At 33.6% G+C, this 19,476-nt stretch overlaps 1 protein-coding gene across 50 annotated transcripts in view; it reads right to left on the minus strand.

The window, feature by feature from the left end:
- Dscam1 (Down syndrome cell adhesion molecule 1) overlaps positions 1 to 19,476 on the minus strand; it is a 61,349-nt gene that overhangs the window by 28,719 nt on the left and 13,154 nt on the right. For 14 of the 50 annotated variants that reach the window (XM_085203696.1, XM_085203711.1, XM_085203674.1 and 11 more), the window contains exons 3-13: positions 17,354 to 17,538; positions 16,880 to 17,018; positions 11,443 to 11,622; positions 10,999 to 11,148; positions 5,820 to 5,952; positions 4,578 to 4,726; positions 4,221 to 4,404; positions 3,748 to 3,851; positions 3,319 to 3,575; positions 2,482 to 2,639; positions 1,580 to 1,734 (exon numbers count right to left, since the gene is read on the minus strand). In XM_085203696.1, coding sequence (XP_085059822.1) covers positions 1,580 to 1,734; positions 2,482 to 2,639; positions 3,319 to 3,575; positions 3,748 to 3,851; positions 4,221 to 4,404; positions 4,578 to 4,726; positions 5,820 to 5,952; positions 10,999 to 11,148; positions 11,443 to 11,622; positions 16,880 to 17,018; positions 17,354 to 17,538 — 1,794 coding nt within the window. Of the gene's footprint in view, positions 1 to 1,579; positions 1,735 to 2,481; positions 2,640 to 3,318; positions 3,576 to 3,747; positions 3,852 to 4,220; positions 4,405 to 4,577; positions 4,727 to 5,421; positions 5,543 to 5,583; positions 5,714 to 5,819; positions 5,953 to 5,983; positions 6,105 to 7,124; positions 7,249 to 7,295; positions 7,420 to 7,465; positions 7,590 to 7,643; positions 7,768 to 8,139; positions 8,264 to 8,392; positions 8,514 to 9,996; positions 10,121 to 10,998; positions 11,149 to 11,442; positions 11,623 to 12,461; positions 12,642 to 12,726; positions 12,904 to 13,293; positions 13,456 to 13,566; positions 13,744 to 13,840; positions 14,012 to 14,068; positions 14,231 to 14,603; positions 14,766 to 14,864; positions 15,027 to 15,116; positions 15,288 to 15,371; positions 15,534 to 16,879; positions 17,019 to 17,353; positions 17,539 to 19,476 lie in introns of those variants that run through there. The other 36 variants (XM_085203691.1, XM_085203703.1, XM_085203719.1 and 33 more) reach the window with 28 other exon arrangements.

The raw sequence follows: 19,476 nt of genomic DNA on the forward strand, positions 1-19,476 counted from the left end.
ATTGACGTTTGTGAGTATAATTCCAAGGTCATTAAATTTTGATACAACTTGGCCATTGAAAATCCATGTAATATTTAGTGGTTGGTCGCCTTTGCTAACTGCGCAGGATATCGATGCCATGTCTCCGGCATTAGCGGGTTCGTCGCCAAATTCGAATGGCAATATTTGTGGGGGTACTGAATAAAAATCTAATTTAAGTACTATTTACAGGAGCGTGTGTGGCAAGTGTTGTAGCTTTGGCGGGCATAAACTCTAATAACCTATTTTGAAGTAAAGTAAATCGTACCGCTAACCGCTAAAAAAATGGTTATTCCGTCTCTGAAAGAAAACAAATATTAGCTGACTTATAACTAGTAAAGTAAAGTCACGAAGTACTCATTTTAAAAACAGTATAATTAGACAATTGATATAGACATCACTAGTAAGTTAGTCATCCAATGCTTTTTCCAGACTATTAACGAAATTATTAAAAACAATATTGTAGATATACTATCCGATATCCTAACAGATTCATTAAGATTGAAATTAAATTATTAATACAAGGCTAACACAATTATACATTTTTGGCTACTAGATTATATATTTAACTCAAAACTTCGTGACATTACTTTAAAAGAGCCACTGAGTAATATATTAACAACTATAAATTAGGCTTATTGACTGGTAACAACAGTTACTTAATTAGGTATATGATATGACATACTCAGTAATATTGCTTACTGCTCCAAAATGTTATGACATAAGTAAAAGTTCTTTTCTGAATGATATAATTAAATGTTGTTATAACTGAATTTCTGTAAAAGTGAAAACATCATATTATAAATTATAATTAAAATATGATATGACATAGAAATCCTCAAAAAAATTGTAAAATGTCATTTGACTTGCACAATTTTTTTTAAATTTATTAAATAAGAGAGAAAGAGAACACACTTTTATTCTTCTATTTTATAAAAAAAATTATAGTACGTGTGGTTTGGCTATACATTTTTAAGCAGGAAGTAAAAAACTCTTTTATTTATAATCAAATGTAATTTTATGGAAGTGCAACTTTTTATTTCTATATAAATTTTAATAAAAAATTGCATATTTACATAAAATCTTAAAAAAGTTGTGATATTTGGAGAAATCCACATATATGTTATATAAAAGAACAAAAAAATTCCCTCCAAAAATCACATTTGACAAAATAGTAAGGATTTTATTGCACCCAGAGCTAAGAGGATGTAGTAATAAATTAATTTATCTTAAATTGTGTTAATTAATGTAAATATATTATACATATATTATAGTTTCGTTAATCTGTGTATTGAAATGGTAAATCAGTACAACCTCGTAGTTAATATATGTAAATATATATATTTTTGGAAACCCGGTGTTCGAGCACTTTGCAAGTCACAATTATTATATGAACCGTCAATAATAACATCTTTACAATGTTTGGTTTCCATTAATATGTATAGTAGTAAAATAAACACAAATAAAAAACTTCAGTAATGATCGTGAAGATCGAAGATTTTTGATATCTGATTAAATTTCCTCTTAACTCCAGTTCATTGTGAATAATATAACTGCTTACCCATAACTTGGAGTTCGAGTGCGCCTCTAGCGCTGTAGCCCTGCGAGTTTTTGGCGACGCATGTGTAAGTGGCCTGATCGCTCGTCCGCTCTACATTTTCGATCACGAGGGTGCCGTTGGGGTATACCTTCTGCTTGCGGTTGATTGGTAGCACGCTGAAATTTCACATAAAAAAATATTTGAATAGAGTATTTTACAGTCATTTTTGGAAAGGGTCTCAAATTGAGAATATTGAAAGATTGATTGAGAGTCTCGATTCAATACGAATTTTAATTCAATCGATAAGTCGCAATTCATATAATTTCGGTTGATTTTGACTAGTAAAAGAAGCGTTGCTATACAATTACCTATAAACAAGGTTGTGTTAATTAGTTAACAGTTTTTCATGTGACCGTACGACGTCATAATATTCTCGAACGTTCTAGAATATTCCAAAATAGGCCCCTTTTTGTCCCTTTTCCCATCAAGTTCAAGAGCTTCTTCAACAAACAATTATATACCTAATGTTAGGTTTAAAATTAGGTATATAATCATGTAACACGGTAGAAGATTACATTTTTAGGTCAACGTACGAGTACTTAATCAAAACGTTTATGCTTTGTTTTTGTCACATATTCTATGAAATTTCCCGCGTAATCAAAACCTACCCTGTTTTTGGTACTTCCTCTTGGCATCAAATTATGAAATTTGGAAGAAATGAGATCTTATAAGTACAAATGAAAAGATTTGAAAACTGGTACTTATATTTATAGCCAATCTCATATGAAATTAATGGATACGCCGGAAAACTTGATTGTCTAACTTGTATAAGTTGTTCTTCCTGCTCACCTACATGCATGAAATTGGTACAAACCTCTCAGTGGGCTAGCATTAAAAGATAGATGTAATATTCTATAACATACCGTCCGTCACGTTCCCATACAATAGAATCAATAGGGTATCCGGCAACGGGGCAGTGCGCGATGAGAGTGTCTCCGGCGACGACGGGGCGTTTCTTCATGGGGCGGACGTAGGGCAAGCCGTACACGTTGACGCGAGCGGAGTGTGATGCGCTGCCGACCTTGAAAAGTAACAGGAGGAAATTTAAACGGTTGATTGATCAGCTTCACGCTGTGTCCCATACCTAGAGTAGGGTAAGCAGATCGAATCTAATGTAAGACACTCCATTCCCCACTTTTTCCGCAAATTTTTCGAGGCATTGGGTGTTGAGTGGCGGAACTCAACGCAGAGAAGATTGATTATATTTCTTTTTGAAAATATGAGAGATGCCGACGCGGGCGGCGGGCAGTAACACGGCGCGGGCGACTCCCTGTAGGTGGAATGACTTATTTTCATTTCGTTACTTTGGTAATAAGACCAAGTTTATCGTTGATTTCTGTCACTCAATAAGCAACAAGTATTTTACCCCTAGGACCTTTCTGCCTACCATGCTATAGGATATAATTACGTATTTTGTTTGCAGGGTTATCTATTTATTGTTTTTGACAAACATGCTAATAAATAACTGTTTAATTGAATTGGTTGAAACTTTAGTTGTCAATATAAATTTTTATTTTTATTTTTTTTAATTTTTATTTTTATTTTTATCTTTCAAATTATATTTTATTAGAGTACTATAGTAAATCAGATTAGTTAGTATATATTTATGTAGTTAAAGCGAGCGATGCCGCGAGCATGTCGCTATATGTTAATAGAACATTATATTGTAAAATATCATATTATATTTATTTAATACACACCTTGCTAGATGCTATGCAAGAATATAATCCTCCATCGTTCGTGTGTACGGATGAGATATTCAAGTGAGATTCGACATTTCCATCAGCAGTAACAAATTGACCAATTTGCAATCTTTCTCCACTATTAAGTTTATCACCGTCGAGCTGCCAAGCGATATCGGGAGTGGGATTGCCGGACGCGACGCATTTGAGACGAAGAGATGGTCCAGATCGCAGAGTTTGTTCACCAAAGCTATGACGGATTTGGGGTGGTTCGACTGAAATTGTAAACAGTAATAATTTAATTATTAGTCAAATTAATTGGTAAAAATTATGATAACCTACGGTTACAATTTTTTTAGGATTTTATTACACAAAGAGCTCATTGTGTAATAAAATATTGAAGTTACATAACTGATATTTTAGAAGCGTAGCATCATTAATACGTACATCGCCCTCCAAGTTTCAGTTCAGCACTTGCGCCGGCACTTTCTTGGTCGTTTCTGATAAAGCATTGATACATTCCCTTGTCTTCTTTTTTGACAGATTCAATTCTAAAATATATTATACTAATATTATAAAACTGCCGGTTTTTAAGAATAGATGATTTGTAGTACCTTTACGCAAAAACTACTGAACGGATTCAGATGAAATTTTACTGTAATACAGTGTATACATTGAATAAGACACATAAGCTACGATTCATGTAAAGAATTTGTAAGATAAAAAGGTTACAGCAGGCGTTTAAGCAGACGAAGCCGCATTAAAGTCGTATATAGTAAAACTTTTTATTTCACGAAATATTGAACTTTATACATTATCAAGATTTTTGAGCGATTTTGTATCCTAGATAATACATAAAAATAACCAACATAAACTTTGTAAATTGTAATCATTTCAAAAATATCCAAAAAATTATATACCTGAGAATGGAGTCATGATGGTTCATATCCTTTCCATCTTTCAACCATGTAATGGTTTTAACGGGATTGCCTTCGTATCTGCAGGTAAACACAGCGGGACGTCCAAAGTCAACTGTTTGGGTGGCGGGTTCTACTGTAGCTTTCAATGGGGCAGTCACGGTTAATACAGTTTCAACAGATTCACCTGCAACATTTTGACCACTATTAGCTATTTATTTTTTCTGGCTACACGTTCATACTGTTACTAGAAATGGGTTAAAAATATTTTTTCCTATATTTTTTGGTACCAAAGGTCACCTTAAAATGAAATTATTTATTTATCCTTAGATTTTTATTATATAGCAGGCAGGTACTAACCTCCAACAGAGTTATTAACAACGCACAAATATTTTCCTGAATCCTCAACTTTCGCCTCTTTAATGATAAGGGTACCTGATACTTGCTTTACTCTGTCATTAAGGACAACTGGTTGTTTTCGTGCAGAGCCGTCGATAAATTTATACCATCTGTAACAATTGAGAATTAGTTTAATGCAAAGGCCAATTTAAAGTAACATACTAGTCATTAATAAATACCTAAATATCAATCTAATATTCTGTATTAATATATTTTGAAATTAAACCCGAAAAAATGGGAAAATAAGTTTAGCAAATACTATGAATGTTTATTGTACAAATTATCGATTGAAATATTTGATACAAAATGCGAAGAAATACAAGCGATGTTAGCCCACAGAGCAAATTTAGACTAGCCAATTTCTCAAAAAGGATGTATTTTTATGAAGACCATGATAAAAAACCGTCGAAAATCAATTTTAAAAATGAATATTTTTTTTTATTTAAAAGCACTCCTTAAAATAAGCTGACATAAAATCGACATTGGAATTAGAGATTGACCTTTGAATAGGGTCATTAGACAGACAGCACAGCTACGGTTCACGTGAAGCACAAAGTAAAGATTAAAGCGTCTGAATGAAAGCAAGAACACCTGTCACTTACCAGGAGGTGCTTACGTTGCTCAATCGTTACTTTGGCTGATCGTAAAAAAGCCGGCCGCGGTTCATCACGTTTTCATGTCTCGCGTGGCGCAGCAGACTGCAATAAACACGCATATCAATACATTGTGATGATATGATTCTACGTGAAATATGAATGCGTGAGATGCCAACGGCCGACTTACACGACGCGACGTAAAGCCGTACCTTGTCAATGGTGCTGGAAAAGCTTGCACTTCGCAAAGTAAGGCTAGACTTTGCGCACCCTGCCCTATTTGACGATTAAGTCCATCACCCGTAACTTTTGGTCTCGTCCTACCCGATGGTTCTGGAATGTAAACCGACTATGACAAAAAGACCTACACTTACCTATAAACGGCAACCGGAAAAGCGGTTACTTGACATTTCAAATATGCTACACCATTTTGGGGCACGCAGAAAACTTCCCAACCTTCGAAGTTAGTAGAATCTTTCCTAGGTGCTATTTTATTTGTTGGCTCTGTAATAACGACAGAGACTTTTATAATTTATTTAGAGATTTCCACGAACGAGTAGAACCTTGTTAGTTAATGTTTCTAACTGTCTTATGTAGTAGTTAAACTTACCTAAATATCGGAGGGGGGAAAGCGGCTACTTCACAAGTAAGATATACAGAATCTGTTTTGGAAACTAAAAATATTTCACCGCCTTCAAATTTACGGCTTTTATCACTTCGAGGTGCGATTTTATTTGTAGGCTCTGTAATATTCAATATAATTGATAAACGCACCTTGATATTGGTACAGGAAATCCTTGCGCTGGACACAAGAGAGCTAATGAAGTATTTTGAGAGAAATGAACAGCAGCTTTTTGTGTTGAAGTAATACTTGGCGCAGTGCTGGCAATAGGTTCTGAAGAAATAAGCTACTTATAGCTTTAGAAATATGATAACATTTAATTGATATATTAAAAAACAACTAAGGGGCAAATATAAGTAATTAAATATATAAAATACAGAAAACTTGCCTGAATATAGGTACAGGAAACGCTTGAGCTTGACATAATAATCCAAAATTTTGGTTCAGGGTTCTTATGAAAGTACTACTACGAGAATCCGTCGAGAACGTGGGTGCTTTAAAGCCAACAGGTTCTGTAGTATGAAAACATTACTAAAATAGATGCAGACATTAGTTTTTACACTTGCCTGAACACCGGGGCAGGGTAACTTTGAGCCTGACAAAGGAGTGCGAAGCCTTGTCCAATACGTTTTCTAAAAATGCTTCCCATAGATGAAAAAGTTGGAGATTTTGCACCCACTGGCTCTACAATTTTAGATAGAATATTTATCAGGAAAGTTGCGTAAAATAAGAAACTTGCCTGAATATTGGTACAGGAAAAGCTTGGGCTTGACAAAGAAGAGCAAAACTTTGAGTTTCGTGCCTTTTTAAAGAAGAAAGAGCGGATTCAGACGAAAATGATGGAGCCTTCGATCCAACTGGCTCTGCAGAAAATAACCTTAATTGAGATACAAAAAGTCGGCCAGGAAAATAAACAAAAAATACAGATAAACATAAAAAAAATAAGTTCGCAATAAAAGCTAAATACAGAATTAATTAAATTCGTAACTTAAAAAACCAATACTGCATAATGAAAACTTATTTAAAAATAATAAGTTTAATTTATTTTACGAAATCATACGTCAACTGTAACTAATTGTGTAGTTTGCCCCGAGAATAAATAGTAATCTCAAATACCTGAAATTTGAGATACTTGCCTGAATATCGGTAACGGAAATGCTTGCGCCTGACATGACATTGAAAAATTTTGATCCTTATGTCTCGTAACCGCTGAAGAGGTTAAATCATTTGGAAAGGTTGGTGGTTTCGAACCAACGGGTTCTGTAGAAGGAAAACAATATTCATTGAACTTACCGATAAATAGGAATAGGAGATGCCTGTGCTTGACATAGTAATGCGAAATTTTGCCCCGTTTCCCGAATGAATATACTGCCCTTGGAATCAGTAGAAAAAGAAGGGGCTTTTGCGCCGATAGGTTCTAAAAATATATTTATAGTACCATAAAAGTGATCTGGAAATACCCACCTGAACATTGGTTGAGGGTATCCCTGTGCCTGACATAGAACGGAACCTCCAGAGCCTGCTTCAATATCATAATTGTAAGAAGACGCAGAAGTAGGGAATGTAGGTGCTCTGGCCGACACAGGCTCTGGACAAAAATGTAAAAGAAAAAACAAATATTACGAAGCACTCACTTGAATACAGGAGGAGGATGAGATTGAGCTTGGCAAAGTAATGTGAGTGCTTGTTTGGATGTTTTGGTAAGTGTAGTACTTTTAAATTCCAGTGAAAACGATGGCGCCTTAGATCCAATAGGTTCTGCGTTAAATATTAATTTAAATATTTAAAAATATTGCACAGTAGTATTCTTACCTGAATAATGGGACAGGAAAAGCTTGAGCTTGACATAAAAGTGCAAAATCTTGACCAGTTTTACGAGTAATTCCAGAAAATTGGACATCGTTAGAGAATGTAGGGGATTTAGAGCCGACCGGTTCTATAATTAGAAATATATATTCTATTTAATCACCTGAAAACTGGTACGGGGAACGCTTGCGCCGGGCACAATAGATTTAAACTTTGACCAACTGTTCTTACATACCAGGATAATTTGTCATCAGTCGAAAAAGTAGGTGACTTAGATCCGATTGGTTCTAAAATTGAGAATTCAAATACACGTAAGATTATATAGTAGATAAGTAATATACCTGTATAAAGGTATAGGATATCCCTGCGCTCGACAAAGTAAGGCCAAGTGATTTTCTATAGGTCTGTTTATGAACCAAGCAAACTTATCATCGGTTGATAATGTAGGGGGTTTAGATACAATAGGTTCTGAAAGTGTGCGAAAATGTTCATTAGTTCTCACCTAAAAAGTGGGACAGGGAACCCTTGCGCTGGACACAAAAGAGCAAAATCTTGCAAGGCGGACATTTCAAACCAGGCTAGTTTGGAGCCACTTGAAAATGAGGGGCTTTTGGAGCCAATTGGTTCTAAAATGTAATATATAATATTTAGCCTATTAATCTAAATAATTTTATTAATTTATTTAAAAAATCCTATGTTATAGTTTAGGGATTTTACTAAACAGATTTTAAGCGCCGTCATAACAATGAACTCACCGAAATACTGGGACAGGATACGCTTGGGCCAAACAAAGTAATGTAATACTGGAGTTCAGAGCAAATTCCACAAATTCTATCGTTTTAGTCGGAACTTTTGGTGGGGCACTATTAATTGGTTCTAAAAGAAAATATAAATTCTTTAATATTTATAAATTTACCTGGACAAAGGTACTGGGAACGCTTGAGCGGGACACAATAATGTCACACTTGAATAAATAATTGTGCTGAAGCCTCTAACATTATCCATAGTAGGGAACTTCGGTGAAACTCTGCCTACAGGTTCTATTTACAAACATAGTATAATTCAGCAGAGCATAAATTGACATGACACTGTTACCTGAAAATTGGGACAGGAAAGCCTTGTGCTATACAAAGGAGTGTACAACTTTCATGAATCGAAGCTTCAGTAATATCGATCATTTTCCATGCCAATTTTGGAGTTGCGCTACCCATTGGCTCTAAAGAGAAACAATTAAGAGCATAAAGTATATTTAACAATAAAATATACCTGAAAGCTGGGGCAGGAAAAGCTTGGGCGGGACACAAAATCGTAACATTTTCACGCTCCTTTGCATCAAAAGCACGACTTTTGTCAGTAGTGGTAAATTTAGGCGAAACCCGACCCACAGGCTCTATGAATAAATTATTAATTAAATGTACCTATCGATTTTATTTTACCTGAATAGTGGGACTGGGAACGCTTGAGCTGGACATAATATTGTTAGGCTTGCGTTACACATCGCGCTAAAACTTCTTGAACTATCCATCGAAGGAAATTTGGGTGAAACTCGCCCAACTGGCTCTAAGAACATAAGTTTATAAATATATAAATGAAATACCTGAACAATGGAGTTGGAAAAGCTTGAGCCGGACAAAGTAGAGTCACACAGGTATTCGAAGAAAAACTAAAACTGCGTCCAGTTTCTATTGACGGAAATTTCGGTGATACTTTGCCCATAGGTTCTGTTTACGAGACAAGGGTAAATGACGTATTGGATAACGCATTAGATCGTATAGACGAATTAGTTCTATATCAAAACGATATTTTTATGAATCTTACCTAAACATTGGGGCAGGGAATGCTTGCGCGGGACATAAAACCGACAAAGTTTGATTGTTATCGAAATTAAAAAGTCGACTTTTTTCTAAAGTTGGAAACTTCGGAGAGACTTTTCCCATTGGTTCTGAAGCAAAGTGTTGTAATCATATAATAAATTCAACAAAATAACAAATGAGACATAATCACCTGAAAATTGGGACTGGAAACGCTTGAGCAGGGCATTGTAAAGCGAATGAATAATTTTTCTTCACTCCAATCATAGTCCCCATAACAACAGATGCAAATTTTGGGGATACTCGGCCAACGGGTTCTAAAGAGTAACGATAATATGTACGCCGGTACGGGTAGTTTTCAATATTTTACCTGAATAGTGGGATCGGGAACGCTTGAGCGGGGCACTGAAGTGCATAACTGTGGTTTTTCCTAACTTCAAACATTGTGCCCGTTAATATTGTAGCAAATTTAGGGGAGACTCGTCCAACCGGTTCTAAAATTGATTTCAGATAATATAATGAGAAGCCCAAGGTTTCGTAGAAGTTACCTGAACACGGGAACGGGAAAAGCCTGAGCTGGGCACTGTAACGAATATGTGGAGTCCAACTTGGTTATAAACATCGCACCCACTTGAGTAGTAGAGAATTTAGGTGGCACTCGGCCTATTGGCTCTGAGGAATTATGTGAAATGCAATTAGCATCAACAATCTTACCGGTAAAATGTAGATCTGCAAAACTTGAAATGTGTGACACCCTTATGATTTGCTAGGGAACATGTTGGGAGAAGGCGACATAGGAAGAATGGACATTACAAATTAAACGACAAATATACGACCTGATAAACCCTACAACTCTCTAACAAATATTTTTTCAGAATTAATAAAAGAAATAAAAAATGATGGCTCTGCAGGGTACCCTATCCCAACATTCAGGCAAGGTTCTAGTTAAAAAAGATAGTAAATATAATTTGTATATATTTACAAACTTTTTTAGTAACTTATATGATAACTGATTATAATCTCAAGTTCGTATAACGTTAAGTAAAGATCATCCATAAATATGTTTATACAAATAATAAAAATATGAGATTACTATATAATATGAAAATGAGATTATAATTTTAATATAATTCAAAATATTAAAAATATTGAAGGCGAGATACTTTCAACAGCATAAAAATTTGTAATATAAAATATTGTATTTAAAAAAAATATGAAAATATCTCCCTAAAACAAAGAATCAAATAATCCTAAATCAATAAATAAAAAGTTAAGTGTTTTCTTGTGACAACATCTATTATGTGTAATATTTTAAAATTAAAACTATACGCTATATAGCTATCTAAATGTAATATATTATTTTAAATTTAATGACATTTATTAATAAAAATATGTAATGAATGTATAGAATTTTTGAGGCGCTATCAACTCATTTGTTATTATATTTTATAAAGAAAAAAGATAATTAATTACAGTCAATTTATTAATATTTTACAATAGAATGACTTGATTGCGCATCACCATTATTACTGTGATTGTTTTCAACTTACCGGTAATAACGAGGCGTCCTTTAGTTGCAGATAAACGTGTTTCTCCGGTTAATCTATGTTTCGTTCTGCATTGGTAAGATTTGTAACCATCCTCAGGTCCGACATCACGAATATGTAATTCACCAGATGGTAATACTAAATATTTTCCCTCTGAAACATTATACATTATTGTAGATAAACATAATTTCACCTTAACTGAATAATTTAAAACCATGCTACTATTAAAATATCAATTCAATATTATTTCTGCAGCACAACTTAAGGTTGTGAACTACTTATAAATTTCATTACATGCACTAGCCTAAGGAAGTAGGACAAAAGGAAAGGGTAGGCCGTTAGGCCCTTGGAGACAGGTAAGCCCATTATAAGTCAACGCCCTAGCGAGAGTAAGCTACCCAAAATAGAGAACAGCCTTTTTGGCAATAAATAATATTAAAATCGTACCATCTGAATTTTGGTCTGAATCAAGATTAATCTCAATCTCTTCTTCTCCTTCACTGACTATCCAAGACACAACAGACAGGAACTCCGACACAAAACTTGGTATGTGGCATTTCAAAATAGCTGCATTTCCTCTAAGAACATATTCTTCCATAAGATTAACAGCATACGCTTGTGAAACCACTGAAACAACGATTCTAACTAAAGTGAAGAATAAGAGAATTTAGGCATTTTAGCCAATGAAAAATATTTATTTTAAATATCTGACGTCTTACTATCTATACAGTAATTAACTGAGTTTACAAGAGGTTTCGGATATTAAGGAAAAGGAAAAGAAGTGAAATAGTAGGTTAGGAGCATTAGTGTACCTAATTCTGAAGACTGATCTATATTTATTTCTGTTTCAATAGAATCTTCAGATATTATCCATGATGAAACAGATACATATTCAGAGACAAAACTTGGGATTTGACACTTCAATATAGCAGCGTTACCCCGCAGAACGTATTCTTCCCAAAATTTAACATCGTAGGCTTGTGAGACGACTGGAAATCGATTTTTATTCATACAGAAAACTAAAAAACACATTATTATTTATGTTTTTTTAACCTCACAGTGCTTCTAATACTTCCTTAGAAACAAATAGAAAAGGAACTAGGACGGGAACAAACAAAAATATATAATTAAATTTTACCCAATTTAAAATCAGAATCTAAACTTATATCCATTTCCTCATTGTCACCTTCGGAAATTATCCATGAACTAATTGAAACATATTCAGAAACGAAACTAGGAATATGACATTTAAGTATTGCTGAATTGCCTCTCAACACGTTTTCTTCCCAAAGATTTACGGTATAGGATTGTGTAACAACTGAAATGTTGTAAATGAATAATAGCAAAATTTTATTAACGATAGTATTATTTATTACTTTTATGTAAAATAAAAGAACTGGCACGGCAGGGAGAGGGGGAGGCGTTAGGATTGATGCGTAAGTACCTAACATCTTATTAAAAAATACCCAAATAATCATATCCGGTGCCATTAATTTCTTTCTCTTCCATTTCCCCTTCGAATATAATCCAGGACAAGACACTTACATATTCTGAGACAAAACTTGGTATATGGCACTTAACAATTGCAGCATTACCCCGTAAGACATTTTCCTCCATCAAATTAACAGTATAAGCTTGAGAAACAACTGGAAAATATTGAAATACCACTAAGAACAGCGATTGTATATGGAAAAAGGATAGGATGATCGAAGGCCTTCAAATTAAAAATACCCAAATCATTCGATTCTGCTTTTATTTCTAAAACATCTGTATCGGCTTCCGAAATTATCCAAGATGACACGCTTACATATTCAGTAACGAACGTAGAAATATGACATTTGAGTATAGCAGCATTGCCACGCAAGACACTTTCTTCCATAAGATTAACAGTATATGCCTGAGTAACGACTGCAAATAAAATTGCAATGTTAATGAAAGTAAAAAAACAATCCTTTGAAGCTGGAGTAAAATCTGGATAAGGAACAGTAACAATTATCTATTTATATGATACCCATTTTATTAGCAGTATCATTCAACATGATTTCTGTTTCATCATGGCCTTCTGATATTATCCAAGAAGCAACATGAACATATTCCGTCACGAAACTTGGGATTAAGCATTTAAATATTGCAGCATTTCCTCTTAATACATTTTCTTCTACTAAATTTACTGTATAAGCTTGAGAAACAACTGAAATATCAAATGCAAAAGTCAAACACAAGGATGATGAATGTTTCAATTTATACTAAGGAAGGATGGCAAAGGATATTGTATTATGAAATTTATTATAGTTATACCATAATCATCATTTGTCAAGAACTCTGCGCCCTCACTATCATGCCAAGATACAACTTGTACGTGATCAGACACAAACGAAGGAATGTGACATTTGAATACAGCAGCATTGCCGCGTATGACGTAAATATCGTAGACTTGTGATTCGTAGAATTGATTTACAGCTGAAATTATTTTTTAAATTATATCTACTATGTAGAATAATTTAAAGTAGCCTTAGGGTGTTATGGAGAACGGATGGGAACAATTGGGGTCACGCGAGCGATCTCAATTACCGTAATTGCTCTCAGAGTCATTCAATGAAAAAGCAGAGAGGGACTTTTCATCTGTTACCCATTCCACAATATGTACGTAATCAGAAACAAATGATGGGATCAAGCATTTTACTAAAGCGGAATTCCCACGAAGAACATCTTCGTCGATAACACGCGGTTCATAATTTTGATGTACCACTGTAAATGTGAAATTTGACTAATTTTAAAGAATATATAAATCTATTGGATTTGGGATGTAGGAAACACGCTCAGGAAGTACTCTAATTGTTACTACCAGGATCTATATTTGCATTTTCATCTGCACTTATAGTCTCGTTGTCCATTAGCCATGCCACAACATTGACAAAATCAGTTACAAAGGATGGCACGATGCATTTAAGAATAGCCGTATTTCCTCGCAAAACAAATTCATCATTGACTCTACCCTCGTAAGCTTGAAGTACTGCTGTTGTAAAAAATAAGGAATTTAAGGAAAGAGGTATATGGTAGGTAGGAGTTTTACCCTCATTTTTTCCAGGGTAGTAGGTACCCCCATCACTGTCAGTCCACATTTCAACAAATACAAAATCTGAGACAAAGCTTGGTACTTCGCATTTCATTATAGCTGCGTTTCCACGAATAACATATTCATTATCAGCTTCAGCTTCGTATGGTTGTGACACCACTATTTAAAAACATATATAAATATGATAAAAAAAAGTTAAAAAAAGGTAGGGATAAGAGAGGAATGATGGAAAAATTGAAATTATTCCATGACTGTATGTAAGTACCATCTGATATGTTTGTATTGTTAATTGTTAGTATTTCGCCATCATCCATTAGCCACGATTCCACGTAAACAAAATCACTAACAAATGAAGGGATTTTGCAGTGAACAATTGCAGTGTTTCCTCTAATTACGTATTCATTTTCAGCTTCCGTAACATAATGCTGCGACACAACTAAACAATAATCAAAATTAAGAGTTTGATTTATTTTTGGATCTAAAAGGAAGGGATAACAAATAAGGAAAGGCTACTCTTATAGGCGTTGAATACCAAGATCATCTGAATAGTTAATAACTGTTCCTTCTTCGTCAATCCATGCCTCTACTTTCACAAAATCCGCAACAAATGAAGGAATTGAACATTTTAATACAGCAGCGTTTCCACGTATGACATATTCTGTTAATATTTCTGCTTCGTAAAATTGATTAACAACTGAAAAAATTCAATTACCTTAAAGGAAAGATAGGAAGCTCTAAAGGTATATTAGGGAAATGGCTCGTGTGTGGTCTTTGGAAACTATGATTATCCTACCAATGTCATCAGTAAGCAAGTACTCCCCAGCATCAGAGTCAACCCACGCTTCCACTTTAACAAAATCGGCGACGAAAGAAGGGATATTGCATTTTAATACCGCTGTATTACCCCGTATAACATATTCAGACACAACTTCGGCTTCATAATATTGTGTAACCACTGTAAAGTTTTATTTTTTAGCATTTTAAAGGACTTTTTGGTAAGGATGGTGGTTCTGCTATAATAACTCTTTACTGTTGCTAAGTTTACCCTCGCCATCCTTGCTTCTATTCAATGTAAACGAATTTCCCTCTTCATCGTGCCACGAAACTACATTTACAAAATCAGCCACGAAAGACGGTATGGAACATTTAAGGATTGCCGAATTTCCTCGGATGACATACTCGTTGTTAACTTCAGATTCATATTGTTGCTGCACAACTTGAATTGGATGTAAATTTAGTTTATATATGTTGCAAGGATTGGTACGGATACAGGGAAAGAGTCATAACTCAAAGCAATAACCATATTTTTCCCCAGGATAAAAATCTTCATTTTCATCAGTATGCCATGATAATACTTCAATAAAGTCCGCCACAAAAGATGGAACCTGACATTTAAGGATAATGCTGTTTCCCATAATAACGTATTCCTTGTTCACATCTGTATCATAATGCTGCGCGACCACTGGCATATTGTTAAAAATCTTTTGAATGTCATGTTGGATATTTTATTTATTAACAGTACTATAAAATTTAATAATAAAAAGTTTATAGGATTGTAGCACAGTTTATATATAAATCCATGCTTAGCTATTTTGCAAATGATTTATTCGATATTTGTAAAGTTTTGCATCAAAGGTTAATAAAAAACTGCCTTTTAACTTCATAGTTTATAATACTAATGACAATACAATACACAACGTGTCGAATGCTCTAACTGTTAAATTAGGGAACTCTGTCATACCAGGATGATTATTTAATTGACCTTATTGAGCCCTCAGTCATAAAAAGGGCAGAGCACTTAAATAATTGTATGTAGTACTGTAATGTAAAGAAGTTATTAATTGGTTTAATTTGTTTGAAAATGAAAGCTTAAATACTTTTACAATATATTATCTTATACTAAAATAATATACTAAAATAATATGTATATACATTATTATTATTATTTTTTATCCCGCATATAACAGGGTAGACAGAGGGAACCTAGTAGTAACACTGTCTATTCCCCACATTGCGCCGAATTTTTTGGAAGGTTGGCGTGTTGAGTGGCGGTACTCAACGCTGCCTTGGTGTCAGAGCGAAGAAATGAAAATATTAAAGAATAATAATTGATTACCCCGAGTGGGGACCGAGCCAGTGACACCCTTTTGCCTACGACGGCCTCATATATTAATTATGACATTTGTTATTCGAAACCAAATATGATTCTAATATAAATAAATCGAAATTTTAAATATTTAAATACTAGAGGATATATGTATTACATACTATAGGATAGATTACCACAGTTGCATATCAAGTGTCAATTAACCAGGGTCATAACTCATAAGTCAACCGATAGAGTGGGCCATGGCTGGTATTAAATTTAACGGTGGTTTTAAATTTAACTACGATATCGTTTACCTTCGTCATCGAAAAATAATTATATACTTAGTTGTCTACATATTTAAAATTGAAATGTTTTCTTTATAAATTTGCAAAATAAAGCTACTCACTTGTTGCTCATCAAATAGCAAATATAAATGAAAAAATCTATGGAATAATATAATAAATATACTAACATAAACTTTATTCAGTTAGTTTCTTGTTTGAGTTTTGTTATATATTTTAAAGTTTAACACATATAAATTTACTTTTATTTTAGATACAATCTCATGATTGTTCAATATATTACCCTACAATTTTTAAAAGAAAACATCGTTCTCGTCATCGAAGATCGAGACTCGTAGAAATCTATTTTTTTTAAGTAAGAAGTTAAGTATATCTATTATAATGTATAAATACAGTATGAAATATCATGTAACTTACCAGCTCGTACATTAACATCCCTTGAATGAATAGTTCCGACTGGGTTTCTAGCAAGGCAAGCGTATACCTGAGCATGCACTTCTTGTCTGTAATCTTCCGCCCGGAATGGTGGGAACACCAGATTGCCATTAGGTAAGACCTAGTTTAAAAAATATTATACAAAATATTATTAAAAAGAAATTTATAATTACATATTAGCAATGTAATTTTTTTTAATTAAAGACGCATAAATTTAACGAATACTATTTTGGAAAACTGTAGTCACTGAATACGGCTTGACTCCTTCGTAATTACCGAGTAGCGTAGATAATGAGAGGTGCTTAACGTGGCGTTTGTTTGGCTGAAGCTGTGAAATGAAAGTAATTCATTTTTTTAACGGGCATCGAACCCACGAACATTGCGTTTATAGTCCGAGTTTATAATCCATATAATGATTTTAATATTAGGGAGAACACAGAAAGTATAGATACATACCTGTCGCAGTCCAGGAACATCGCCAACAGCAGTTCCATCGGCACGAACCCAAATGACGTCGGGAGCGGGGGATCCTCGGGCAGCGCATTCTACTACAGCTCCAGTCGTATTGCTAAAATCTACTCGGTTTGGGGGTTCCTTCATGAAAATAGGTCCGATAGTTTCGTCCTCACCTCGCACTGCTCCTGTTACAAAAATAACGCATAATTAACAAAGTTTTATGTAATAAGAGTAACTTAAAGATATATAATAGGGTATATATTATATATGATAAAAAAGTTATTATAATAATTTTCTATATTTTTTATATTGATTGCAGACATGGGCTAGCAAGAAATGTAAAAAGTGAGTAAGATTTTGTTATTAAATAAATTGGTCAACTCTTCTTAATTCACTTTCTGTATAGATAAACAATCTTTGGAGAAAAACTATGTAAATTTTATTCATTTACATTGTACTTTAAATCGAGTATAAGTATTGTCCTAAGTGTTAAGAATTTATACTATTGCCCTCCAAAGAGTTTTATGTTTTTTTTATCATTACAGATCTATATGTGTTTCTTGAGAAAGTTAAATTTTTTTAACAGTTAATTTTAAGTTAAAACGTTTATAATTTCTAGTAGCTAGTGATAATGTTTTCACTAATAAGTAACCAGTTTGCAGCATTTAGCCTACGAGCATACTGTGCGCGTTTGTTATGTACAACGCAAAAATTTTTTCGCCATCTTTTTATGTAATTTGTGTAATTACGAAAATACATGTAAAAAATGTGTTTAGACTAACACTATAATTTTATATTGTACTTATTACTAATGATGAATTTTCAGGAAAGAAAATATGTACCTACTGATCTTATTGATATTCATCTTTTTAACGACTTAAAAACTTGAGAATAATAATTTACGTTATGTTTGCGTTAGTTAACTAAAAATACAATTAAGTCGTATTGTATATACATATTATAAATAAACAATATAAATAAAAAAATCCTCTCCAAAAAAGATATTTGTAAAGACACATTTTTTTTATTCTTTGTTTTTCTTAGCGTGTGTTGACGATAGAAGTGTTAGCTAGCTGTGAAGAACATGACGAGCACACTCTGCACTGGTCTACAAAGCTCGACCCAATTTTACCAACATAGTTGATATCAAAACGACCTCAGTGTATCGACCTCGCAAAGGGAATACCAGTATACTATTAGTGAATGCATAAAATATATATGTAAGTGAGAGTTGCATTTATTAATTGTAAATAAATAAATGTCTAAACCTAAAGTTTATTTTATGTGTAAAATATTTTTTGCTACAAGTGCGTATGTCGTTAATATATAACGTTATGGATTTCTCAAACTTTCACATAGTCGAGAAAGATATTCTCAGCGTTGAACGTAAACCTATAGAAATTGTTAGTTTTCCCAAGGTCTCAGCTACAGAATTTCTTAGTTTTTCTCAATCTTTTGTAAACAGAAATTATTTTAAAGAGTCAACAAAAGTGTTTCTATTATAGATATATGAAAACTCGTGTCATCGTATGTTATAAAATTAACGTAAAGTTTAATGAGTGCTTCATTTATTCTACGTGACCACGTGATTTTTATGTCTATAATAATAAAATGTAAATACTTACATAGAAAAAAAATAATTTGTAATTTAATTATGTAAAATAAAATTATATATTATTAATTATTAAATTCCTTATTTTGTATAGTACTTGCATGTAAAATAGCATGAGAGCATAAGAGCCAATGGTCTAACCACCCAGGACGCAAAACACCGTGCAAAGTGACTCCACTTTTGGGTGTAGGTTGAGTAGAAAGGCTGACTCTGGCTATAGCCGGGATTAATGCCAGGAGGAAGAAGAAGACTTGTATGTGAATTAATTTTATTTATCACATATCTATATCGATACCGATAATATGTTAGTAAATATTCAATAAATTATTTATATACATTGATTAAAATATCATAACACTGCAGCATCCCTTATATTGAATGTGTAGGTAAAAAATAGTATCTACAAAAACTTGCGGCCGACTGACGACAGATGGTACCTAACCTACGCTCGTGATTGGCCAAATGGTCGACAGATGTGCTTGAAGTCAGAACCACCTCCACAATATTATTT

This window comes from Heliconius melpomene, chromosome 19 (genome assembly GCF_056956725.1).
Source record: "Heliconius melpomene rosina isolate 202511_hmr_F chromosome 19, ASM5695672v1, whole genome shotgun sequence".
Lineage (NCBI taxonomy): Eukaryota > Metazoa > Arthropoda > Insecta > Lepidoptera > Nymphalidae > Heliconius > Heliconius melpomene.